The sequence below is a fragment of the Rhinolophus sinicus genome, linkage group LG05, assembly GCF_036562045.2.
Source record: "Rhinolophus sinicus isolate RSC01 linkage group LG05, ASM3656204v1, whole genome shotgun sequence".
Taxonomy (NCBI): Eukaryota; Metazoa; Chordata; class Mammalia; order Chiroptera; family Rhinolophidae; genus Rhinolophus; species Rhinolophus sinicus.
The window spans coordinates 145,644,010-145,657,042 of record NC_133755.1 but is presented as its reverse complement, the minus strand read 5'-3'; the positions used below and the strand labels follow the sequence as shown (position 1 = coordinate 145,657,042).

At 34.3% G+C, this 13,033-nt stretch overlaps 1 protein-coding gene across 2 annotated transcripts in view; it reads left to right on the top strand.

Annotated features, from left to right (window-relative positions):
• The window catches only part of CEP85L (centrosomal protein 85L), a 108,361-nt gene that overhangs the window by 51,641 nt on the left and 43,687 nt on the right, over positions 1–13,033 (top strand). For both annotated transcript variants that reach the window (XM_074333489.1, XM_074333490.1), the window contains exon 4: positions 11,333–11,454. In XM_074333489.1, coding sequence (XP_074189590.1) covers positions 11,333–11,454 — 122 coding nt within the window. The remainder of the gene's footprint in view (positions 1–11,332; positions 11,455–13,033) is intronic.

Here is a 13,033-nt window from a genome sequence, read left to right as displayed (position 1 = left end):
ATGGCATTTAAAAAATGTATTCCTTAAAAGTATTTTTTATTTTACTTAACTTTATATAAAGAAAATCATGATGTATGTAATTTTTTACACTGAGTATTTAAACTCCAACTTGTAGTTGTGTTGGAGGCAAAAGAAGCATCAAGATAGATAAGTTTTTCTGGAAATTTTTTGACAAAACTAATTGAAGTGATAGTGAAATTAAAACATTTTAATACTTAGACAAATATATTACAGTAAAATGCAGGCTTTGAATAAATTTTTGTGATGCACACAATGCTTCAAAGATAGGAGGTTTTTTAATTAGACCTTCTAGACACCCAGGAGGAAGATTTTACCTAACCCTTAAGGATACCATATTATTAAAAGTTTGTGAATCACTTTTAAAGCTACCTAAGGAAGGATTAGTTGGAAAAACATCTAAGAGCAAAAATGAGAATGAGAATGCAGTCTGAGCCTGAGGGGATGGGAAGTGCCTAAGGTCATAGAGAAGGGAGAGTAGGGGGTACTCCTCAGGTGTGGGCTGAGGGCACGATACTGAAGTAACCTATGACACTTACGGTCATTGGGGAGGGAGATTCACTTTTAGAATTGACTTGCCAGATATTTGAAGGCCCAAGTATTTTATTTTCTCACAAATGTCTGATCTCTGGACAGACTGTCTTTATTAAAAATCTCAGTTAGCGACGGGGAAGAGTTAGGCATCAGGAGAGGCCAGATAGTTTAAAGGAAGGGCTGATACAGATTTGTACAATGTTGGGAAACTTTACAGAGCACACTGCGTGATAGAAAGAAATGCCTGAGCATGCTCTGTGGCTTCAAGGAACTTGTCTATCACTGCACAGCTAGTACGCAAATGAAACCTTTAACATTCGGAAATTAACCACCAGTGCAAGGTAACAGGAAGACAAGGAAATTCAGGATCAGGAGTCAAATTAGCACATATAGTAAAAAGCAATATGATTTCTAAGACAACTGCGTATTTTATACAAAGGAAGCTGACAGAACTGAAGCCATAAAAGATGGAATAACACACACATGCACACGCGCACGCGCGCACGTCCCCAGCAACACCACTACCACCACCAAAACTTAGCAACAACAAAAAACAGCCCTCAGGTCTCCAGATACTTGCTTCGGAACTGCAGATCATGATGTTATTCCACTGTTAGAAAGATTTTAATTCTGTTCAATGAGTTTTCGTCCTCCCCCACATTAAATTCCCTTCCTCTGTGCTCGGCATGGCAGCACACCAGCCTCTTGCATTCCCAGTCATTACAGTGGCACCATCATTTATTTTGTCATCCAAAATGGAAATTTGAGACTCATCCTTGTTTCTGTCTTAGGCCAGACTCCCCATTCACTAAGAAATCAAGTACAGATTAGCAAATACAAGTCTGTGTTCCCCTAGCCTCAGCAGCTCTCCTCTGAACTGTACAGAGCCTATTAACTAGTCTTTCTACCTTCTGTCCTGACCCTCTCCTATTCAGTCTTCACCCTGATATCCAAGTTGCTTTCGTAAATGCAGATTTGTTACTCAAATGCTGAGGACTTTTCTTTATACCTACATCTCCTTCAAGGTTAAAAACCCAAACTTTACAGCATTACCTACAAAGGTCTTTCCTGATCTGACATTGTCATCTGTTCCCACCATAATGGATATGACAACTGTACCACTATATGCATTATTTCTTTTAACCAAAAACAATTTTAGTGTCTTGTTCCTGGGGAATACCTTGATTGTTCAAAAAAACTTACTGGTTTACTGGTTGCCAGACACCTTACTAGATAAGGGATACAATATAAAAAAGTATTATCCTTGTCTTTATGCATCTTACATTTTTAAAAACTCTTTAAAAAAAACAAAACAAGAAAGGAATACATGTTCATTGAAGAATAATTTTGCTAATTAATATTTTGGTCATTTTTAATGTGCTTATATATTAAAATATATTATAAATTTTAATGACTTTATTTTCAGCATATAAATGTGCCCTAATTTATTAAATTAATGTTAATGGATATTAGGTAATTTATAATTTTTGCCATTATAAACCATAAAAAATAATACTGTGATGAACATTTGTGTAAATAAACCTATCTCCTTTTGTCTTTTTTAGTCTCTTGGCTCTGTAAACTTGTTATTTACTCATGGATGATCAAGCTCTTAAATTATTAGGTTGGTACAAAAGTAATTGCGACTTAAAAGGTTAAAAATTGCAAAAACTGCAATTACTTTTGCACCAACTTAATAATTTGATTTGTATTTGAATTCCAATTTAACAGTTTTCCAAGGTTTGTTAGTTAGTTGACAGCATTTCCTTTATCAATAAAGTTCTTTGAGAAGATAATCTAAGAATAGAGTTTTTCTTTGGCAGTATTAGACTGAACCTGGTAAACATTCAGAGTGATGTGACTGGGTCACCCTAGCAACTAAAGGAGTCACGCTTGTGGTTTAGAGCCGGTGGCCTCTTGAACTGTGTTCCTGCAGAAAGGATAGGGCAGATAACTCTACCTTAATTTAGGTCTGAGCTTTTATATAAAGACTGACAATATCAACAATTAAGATAAATTCTGAATTGTGTCAGGTGAGCCCTAATAAAACACAATAGCTTTGTCCTTCAGTTACACGTTTAGCCCTCTTTTAAGTTTACAGAACAAAAGTGCAACTGACCCTTGACTTTTCAGCATAGGTACATTCTTGAGAAGATTGGAATTTGATACGTAGAATTTGTAGAATTTGATATGTAAAGTGGATTCTGATATGTAGAATTCATATTTACCTTATAAATCAAGAGATGCAAAGTGTCTTAGTGGAAAAGATTAATAAGCCTAATTTTGTAATGTGTGGACGTTGTAACCTTTTATCAGCAATTTAATGAACTGAGAGTTGTACATCATTTTGATATATTTCAGTGAATCTGTACTTTCTCCTTAACACATCTCTAACTTAAAAGCTTAGAAAGCATAGCAAAAGGATGTGAACATATCATCATCATCTGCTGTTTTCATTTGCTCCCTGAGTTGGTCAGAGGTGGATGGGGAGTGGGTTCCAGGACCAGCCCTAAATAACACTGGGCTCACGAGGGTACTTTTGGCAAAGTTGTTTGTTAGGTTTTCCTGTGAATGTATTCATTTTTATAGGTTTATTGCTTAGTTGGGACTGTGGATAGGTGAAGAGTTGATTGTTGGCTCCATCCTTAATATATTGACTTTTAAAAATCAAACTTGATCGCTTCTCGGCCTTTTGGCTAAAATCAAGTATAAAAATCAAACTTGAAAAAATAAAATACTAAAAATTCAATGTTTGTATAATTATAAACCTGTGTAACGAATGTTAGAGAATCAAAAAGTGCTGGAGACTTCACATCTCCAAAATAGATCACAGTATGCGCACCAATGACTGTCTTTCAAATTTATCTCTAAAATGCATATTAAAATTAAAAGTTACGTAGATTACTCAGAGATTTACTGGGTCTGAAAGAAATGAAACTAGACCTTACGGGCTAGAAAGCATGATTTTTACTGAGATTAAGTTTGTAGACTGTTCGTGGTGGATAAGTTTACATTCTGCTTGTGGTATAAGTAAAATTCTGATTAATTTTAAATGGGAAGACATAATCTCTCTCTTTCTCTCTCTCTCTCTCTCTCTCTCTCTTTCTTTCTTTCTTCCGTTGAGTCTTCCAATTGACTTGCTCCTCAATCTAGGATATACCATTTCCTCCCTTCACTTTTGCGCTATGACTATGATGAGATCATGTTTCCCCATGAATTATCCCTTTGTTGGCATTTAAAAACAACAAAACATGGTAGTGCTAACAGATTAAATGTAAACCAGATTGAGTTTTGAGGGGAAAGATACTCCTTCCTTCAAAAAGAAAAGTTAAATTAATAGTAATTAGTTGTTTACATGGTGAAAATCAGTAATATTTTTAGGGTTCTCCTTATTTTCATGCACATGTGCTTTTAAGATATAAAATATAGGTATGTATTTCTCTCATCAGTTTAAAAAAATTTTTTTTCTGGAATCTTTTACCCTTGAAGTAACTCAATATATTTGCATTGTTATTTCAGTAAACCATACTAAGATGGCAAGGACAGCAGTGTAGAGTTAGTAATAAAGACAAATTAAAGACAGTGATAGCATTAAAAACTCAATTCCTTCTATAATTTAAATTTTAAGATCAAGATGTATGAGAGAAATTATGAATGGTGTTTTTAATGTAATTTTTTGTTTTTGTTAATAAAACAAAATAATTACTTAGTTTAAAATACAGTTTTTAAATTAAATGTACAGTTCTTTTAGGAATCATATAATCCATGTTTTTCCTTCTCTTGTTGAATAAAAGTTCTTTAAATTCTATGTAATTTGTAGTTTATTTTCATTTTTATTATTGAGCTTTGTGAATTTATTTTTGGTGAGGCATCATGATCTTTTACCAAAAAGCACTTGTAGAGTAACTCTTCAGATAGACTATTCCAGGAAACAGAGGAAGACTTGCTGTGTTATTTGACATGTTGTGAGTGATGAATGAGCTAAGGAACAAAGGCAAATGAAGGAGAGATAACAAACTTGAAGAATTGCAGAGGTTGTATTCAGTTAAGTGTGGTAGCACTAGATTATCTAAATTTAACAGTATTTGTCCAGGATGAGGCCAAAGAATTTTGAGCTATTTTGGGCTGCAAATAGTAAGCTTATTTTAGAAGCATGTTTGACCATTAAGTGACATATTTTGGCAACTTTTCATATCATCTGGGTCTCATCTAAGTAACATGTGTTGGGGGTTGTTGTAGATGCCCACTGCCCCTATTCAATTATGAGAGTGGAATTTGCTGTTTACAATAAGAAGTGCCTGTTTATGTGTTACGGGTCTATAAATCTGGATGGTTTGGTCTCGATACGGAAGAGTTATGATACTTCTTTGCCTAGTAAACTACCGTTTTCTTCTTTTAACCACCATTGCAAGACTGTATTATATGCATTTTTAGGTAAAACATTTAAATGAGGAATTTCTTTCCCTCCCTGAGATTGATAACTACAAATATATATGGAAAATGTTTACTTGTAAAAAGTATCCTTGTTTCACCTATACAGATTTTAAAATGTTTGTTACTTTTATGATATCCTTTCTATTCTATACCTCAAATTAGATCACACAGTTACGTGCCATTATAATTATCTTTTAGGTTTCATATTCATGTCTAGTTAATGTTTTGTTATTGACAAGCTATAAATATAAATTATGTATTCCTAAGTTTAGGCTATTATTTTCTCCTTGATTACTTATATTGGCTACAGTCAAGTAGAATCATGACTGACTACTTGAGATTCTGAGTAGAACAGCATTAACAACAGCAATTTTCTATTTTATTGATATGTGAATTTTGAAACTTTTTTTCTACAGTTATTCAAAGATCTCTTCAGTGTCTTACTCAGCTTCTATCAAAACAGTGTCTATGTTTTTTGGAGTATTGTCAAAATGTATATTTTGCTACCAGTACGTAACTGCTACAAAATTATATGCCTCTCATGACCAGTTATGATTTTATTTAATAGAAATCCTTGTTTTCTAACTACTTGGGATAAAAATGTGTATATAAAAAAAATTGAATATAAAATACTTTACTCTTTTATATATTTGGAAGCAGGGATTGTCCTCTGTCTTAATAGAAGCCTTCTTTGTCCTCCTAGAGTATTGACAAGTCTTAAGAACCAGCTTGTAGGTTGTTGTAAGGAAGGAAAAATAATGTTCCCTCTACCCTTCTGAGTTCTTAGCTGAGACCACTGTCATAAAAGACAGATTAACAAGGGAAAAAATGAACAAATTTATTAACATGTATGCCTCATGTACGACACATGCAAAATGCCCAGGGAGAAATGAGGAACTCAAAGAGATGTCTTTAGAATTCAGGATTAAAAACCATTTTAATAAGGAAAGGGGTGGGCCTCTAAGGGAAGAGTAGATGATTTTTAGGAAAGGTGAATGGGAAGAATAGATGGGAGATATGATAGTCTGTGAGAAAGTTTGTCTGGTGTGGTGTCTGCTTCTAGTCTCCTCTCGTGTGATAAGAGTCAATCCTCCCTGATTGATGAAACTTGCAGGGAGGGCACTTATGACAGTTGAGGAGTTCCTTTTGAACGATCTGTCTTTAGGCAGATGAGTGGAGTTCAGAAAAGCCTCTCTCTGCATTTGCTTTTTTACAAGTCATACACACGACACACACACACACACACACAGAGCCAGAGCGAGAGAGCGAGAGAGCGAGAGAGCGAGAGAGAGAGAGAGAGAGAGAGAGAGAGAGAGAGAGGGAGGGAGAGCGAGAGAGAGGAAGAGGGAGAGGGAGAGGGAGATACAAACTACTCAACTTTGTTGTTGGGAAAGCAGCCATAGATAATATGTAAAAGAATGAACATGGCTATGTTCCAATAAAACCTTGTTTATGGACTGTGATTTTAAAATTGTATGTAGTTTCCACGTATCATAAAATATTTTTTCTTTTGATTATTAGTCATTTAAAAATGTAAAATTCATGTTTGGTTTGCAGGCCATATAAACATAGATGGTGAACTGGATTTGCCAACCCCTCTTCCACCTGATTTTTTTCTACTTCAGAAAGACGTACTCAGGTTCAAGTCTTCACTATGATTGTGGATTCATTGGTTTCTCCATTTGTTTTTAATAGTTTTTCTTCATATGAAATACATTATTAAATGTATAAACATTTATGATTATTTTATCTTCTTGGTGAATTTTACCTTTTACCAATATAAACTTTTCTGATTTTCATTTAATGCTTTTTTTGGGGGGTGGGTGGATGAATTTTATGATATCCAAGAATGATACTGCCACTCCCGCTTCTATTTTGTTCATATTAGCCAGTATTGTGCAAGGGTGTAGTGGGCAAATCATAATAACTCCTGATCCACAATAAAACAGAAGAAAACATTAACTTTTATATTAGGCTTGATTTTCAATAACTTAGTGTGACGGTTTTAAGGCAGTTGCTTGGCAGCCCTCCTTTCTCCACTTGTTAATGTTCCAAATTTACGATAGTGCTATCTAGAGTGTAAAGTGTGCACTTACATGTGCTTATGATTCCTATTGTGTCACTGTCACAGGGAAAAGGCTTTTGGGGATTGTCGCTGGGAAAAGGCTTTTGGGTACAATGATTGGAACCTGCTAAGTAATTGATACGCATAAGATTCTGTAAGTTCTATTCGGCTTACCAGGTGTGTCATTAAGAGAAGACAGTTTCTGTTTTATAAATAAAGGGGAGGAACATTAAATTGCTGAAACATTAAATTGGTAGTTTTTGGACTAACCTCTGTGAGACTGTAATGTGGAAATGTAAGGAAGAACCAATTTGAACATAATCTAATTCCCTTTTCACTCTTCAGCCCTTGTGTTAGAACTTACAAAAGATAAAAAGTACCAGGGTAGATAACTGATTTTTCCCATGTGTAGACAACAGAATCCTGTGCTGGTTCTATCAGATTCTTGGTTAGCCTTGTCAAGACTGGATTCTGAACCGGTGTACATTATAATAAAAATAAATTTTCATCAATTGTTCCTTTTCTATATGTTTTTAGTAGTGTAGCATTATTTATATTGTATGCCAAATCATAAAGGTACGTTGCTGTCTTGCTATTTGAGACTTCACAATATGATTTTTTAGAACAAATCTTGCTAGGTACTTCAAATTGCTTTCTATAACTTCATTTAATATACATAGACTATGGATTCATTATAAAAGCCTTAGAAGGTAAAATGTCTCCATAAAGGTTATTTTTAGTGATAGGCAGATATAAACAGGTGTTTAAAATTACTTTCAGGTCTACCTGCAGCTTTTGGTTTTTGTTAGGTTTCGTTGTCCTTTTCAACTACTTTTAGGACTCAGGGTGAAGTTTAGTGAGGAAGACTATCTTGCTGCTGATTTGGTAATTCTTTGTATATTGCATCTTCATTACAAAGAAAGGGTTCCTTTTTCTTTATTCCTATTTGCTCAATTTCATAGGTTAATTTTTAGTTTGTTTTCTAAAGGGTTTAAAGGGAACTCAAATCAGAAGAATAAATTCTCATATTTGTTTTACGTGTATTCATGGAAGTATTTGGCAAGTCCTTTAGCAGTCAGTCCATCCTGTCAATGGAGCAAGTGTTGTAACCAAGTACCGTGTTTCCCTGAAAATAAGACTGGGTCTTATATTCATTTTTGCTCCGAAAGACGCATTAGGGCTTATGTTCAGGGGCTTGTGTGCCATCCTGAAAAATCATGCTAGGGCTTATTTTCTGGTTAGGTCTTATTTTCGGGGGAACACGGTAGTACTGTCATTTGCTTTCCTCTTGTAGATCTATTTTTTCTTTCAGTTTTTGCCCTCTCTTGATGCCAAGATGTGTTACACAACAAGAAAAAGACTTTTCCTTGGGAAGTTGTCAACCATGGAAAATTTTTTAGCAGATGACTTGTGAGAGTAGCATAGTTAATATCTTCTTGAGAAGATCATCATCTTTTGTGTAGGCACTTGTCTTTCTTACTGAAATAGGTGCAAGATGTATACGGCAAAACATAGCTTCAGATATTATGGTGTAGGTCATGCCTGGTGTGAGCTGTTTTTGATCTTTGGAAGAGAAGACCACAGATCCTTAAGCTAGCTACCTTAGAAGTCTTTGTTAGGCATGATAACAATATACAAAAACCAATATTTAAAATATTTGTCATCTGGTATCAGGATATTAATTACTATACAACTCAGTGGATAAATAAAATATATATAAATAAAACATGTTATTGACCTTTAGTCTCCAAATAAATGGAATACTTAGTACTACAAATTAATAGTGCAAATTTTTTACCAAATCATTCTGATAATTTCCAAATCTGATGTTGGATTTTGGAATTATTGATATGGTGTTTTGTTTTGCTTAGCTTTTACTAGTTTTAATTCCTGTTTGAGTTACAGTTTGATAAAATAAATTTCATGAAATTATTTACCTATAAATTGAGTCATTAACTAACATGGAATTTGATAAGTAGATACTTTCTCTTAATAGCGACAATATTATTTGTGGTGCTTAATGTTCTTTTAGCTTCTGACAGCATTTAGTTTCAATTTTTTCCCCAGCCTTTGTGATGACAGGAAATTTGGAATACCTTCTTAGTTAAGAAGGCCATAGCACTAACAGTGTAGCGATGTGGTACCTAAGAACATGTGCTTTTTTGTTGGGCTGCCAGGGTTGAATTCCAGCTCTGTAAACTAAATGTAAGCTGGTAGGTAGTACTGAGATGAGATGGGAGAATATGGGGGTTGCTGACTAATGTAGGAACTAACCAACCAGAAAGAATACCATTTATGGATGGAACACGACCCTAAAAGGGCCCCCTTTTATGCCAGGAAGTAATTTGTTGGATGATGGGGAGAATTCTGAGTGGTGGCCTGGGTAGTGGAGAGGATATTCGGGGGGGGGGGGGGGGGGGAGGGCGGCAGCTAGTTATCAGTCACAGTGAGAGTACGTCAGTATTGTAACAAGTAACGTATCCTTATTGGTACATACTGGCTGAATATCAGCCTGGGTTATGTGTTGGGCAAGGGAAAGAATGAAATTCCGAGACAGGACATCTGATTAGCCTGCCCCTGTTACACTATGTATCACCTATACTGCAAATATCTGCCCTTCTGACAGTTGTGTACCCTGTTATCACCTAGTTTCTTTTCTTCTTAGTCTGTTCATCTTGTCCTATCTTTCGCCTCCCTGAAACATCCCATCCTAGTATTACTTGATAATCATCTTAATTTAAAGGGTTAATCTAGGACTTGTTGATGTTACACAACTAGTGGTTTATTTAGAATTTGGTCTTGTCAGTAGCATCTTTGGAAAACAAAGGAAAAAAATACCACTGCACATTTAATTCTCCTAAAGTTGCTTTGTGATGTTTAGATCATCATTTAGATTGTCAAGGAATTTATGTTCTTACTTGATTTACCAATGTCATTAGTTTCCTAGAGCTGCCATCACAACACAAACTGGGTAGCTTAAACAGCAGAAATGTATTGTCTCACAGGTCTGGAGGCTGGAAGTCCTAAATCAAGGTGTCAGCAGAAGTTGGTTCTTTCTGAGGGCTGTGAAGAAGATTCTGTTTCAGGCTGACTGTCTAGTGGTTTTCTGGCAATCTTTTGTGTTCCTTGGCTTGCGGATGCATCACTGTAATCTCTGCTTTCATTTTCACATGATGTTCTTTCTGTCTCTTTTCATCATCTTCCCTCTGTGTATGTCTATTTTCAGGTTTCCCCATTTCCTGGGACACCAGTCACATTGGATTAGGGCCCACCCTAATTACTTCATCTTGGCTATATCTACTTATTTCCAAATAAGTTTACAGTGAGGTATTGGGAGTTAGGACTTTAACATATCTTTTTGAGGGGACACAGTCCAACCCATAACACAAGTATTAAATTTTGTTTTTGTTTCAGTGATAGAAATTTGAGGATATCTGTCAAATTGGTTTTTATTGTTGATTGCTTTTAAATATCTGAAATATTTCTTAAATTCTAAGCAGATTATCAGAGGGTAAGAGGGGAGACGGGGGTGGTAGATGAAGGTAAATGGGGTCAAATATATGGTGATGGAAGGATAGCTGACTCCTGGTGGTGAACACACAATGTGATATATAGATGATGTGTTACAGAATTGTACACTTGAAACCTATGTAATTTTACTAACCATTGTCACCCCAATAAATTTTAATTAAAAAAAATTCTGAGCAGATTGTTTTTCTAAATATGATACTATTTACCCTGGAGACTAGTAATCATCTAGATTATCTGCTTAATCGTATTTTCTATGGGTACATTTACTACTTTGTGAAAATATTTTAACTTTTGAAACTTTAATTAATCAATGATGTGGTGAATGACAGTTTGAAGTCTGAATGCTGCAGATACTGTATTTCCTTGTGGAAACCCAGTAATATTTGTGTAGTGTAGCCATGGTACATTATTTTGTTGTACTCTTTCCTTAGGAAATGATTAACCTCTTATTTCCAGGAAGCTTCCACAAGATAATGAGAACAAGATCTTATATATAGTATTATAATGAGCCAGATTAAGTGTTCTGCTGTCACTGATTCTTTGTTAGACTTGTACATTTACTTTGAAACTTCCTTGAAAATTTTCAAGTTATGTTGTATTCACAAATGTGATTTCAAGTAATCTTTTTAAAAAATCAAAAGAAGAATTCTCTGTTTTGTTAATGAAAATCATTGGGAAAATATTAGATGATCTATAAATAGTTCCTTTAGACACTTTGAGTATACTAACAGTATAAACATATTTGTGCAGATTTTGACTGGATCATCTCGTCCAAGTTATTCACCTTCTGGCTATCAGGATTTCACGAAGTGGGAATCAATGCTGAAAATAAAAGAAGGACTCCTAAGGCAGAAAGAAATTGTAATTGACCGGTGAGTCTGTTTTTTAATTACTAAGTATATTTCAGGCATGCAGAAATGTAGATGAAAAAAAATACCTTTGTATCCATGACGTAGAGTTTAAAAAAATAGAACCTTACAAATACATTAATGTCTCATGTCTGTGCTTCCCTGATCCCAGTCTCTTTAAGAACCACTATCAGAAATGAGGGTTGGTTGGTTGATCTGTCTGTCTGTCTTCTACCATCCTTCCATTTATATGAGAGTCATTATTTGAAAACTCCTCTTCTTCTTTGAACATGTATCAAGTTAGCTGCAATGCTAATTAACTGTCAAAGCTTCCAGATAGTGTCTTTGTATTTTACACTTGGGGACTATCAAATTGCAAGGCTACTTTAATTTCCTTTAACTAATGTATGTTAGATATGGAGGCACAGAAACTATGAAAATCATGAATCTTTAAAATTAAACGAATTAGAGATAAGAATTTTGGAAATTTGGGGGGACATTCTAAAAATTTTGCATGTTTGAATACCAAAGTCCTGAAAAAAAATTCTGTTGTACTTAACAGTCTCCTGATTATTTTGAGCAATAAACCTTAATATTACTTAATTATATTATCTATAATGTATTGTGGGTCCACATTATTTATATGTACTTAATTAAACATGTTATGTGTCATAGTAATTGAGAAATAGTTTGAGGAGGTATTTTTTTCTTAACCTATGGTTACCACTTATTTTCATGTGCTAATATCGGATAAAGTAGTAAACATTTTAGCTTTAAAATTAATCCAAATTCAAACCTTTAAGTGTACTTAATAGTTGAAATTTCAAAAGATTTTGCTTACAAATGTATCTGTATTAAGCAAGACGTACTGGAACATAAACTAGAGCATGGACATCTGGACTTTCTTATTCGGTACTATGTTCTCTACGTCTTGAACAGAGGCTGGTACATAGTATATGCTTAATGCTTGATACTTCTTAGAGGAATGAGGCTCATAGAAGAGAGTTTTAATTGACTTTATGAAAAAGCTATTTAAAAATATTTGAGATTTCTAATCCAAGTGAATTTTATATATGAATAATTACAGACCCAGCTGGATTTTATTTTGAACACTTATAATTTAATTCATTGTATGTTCTTGAAATTAATACATTTTTACTTTATTTTTTTAAAAAATTTTTTTCCATTATAGTTGACATACAGTGGTATATTAGTTTCAGGTGTACAATTTAGTGATTATATATGTTCGTATACCTTATAAAGTGATTATCCTCATAAGTCGAGTACCCATCTGGCACCATACATAGTTATTATAATATTGACTATATTCCCTATGCTATACTTTTTTTAAACAGACCAAAATTCAGACTTTTGTTAATATGTATGTACTTTCCCTGAAGCAGTCAGAATCAATTGACTTTTATTATTTTTTTGAACACCATTATAATTACCATTTTATTACGTACAATAGGTGCCTTAGTCCATTTGCGCTGCTATAACAAAATACTACAGATTGGGTGGCTTATAAACAACAGAATTTTATTTCTTCCAGTTGTAGAGGCTGGGAAGTCCAAGATAAGGCACTGGCAGATTCAGTGTCCTG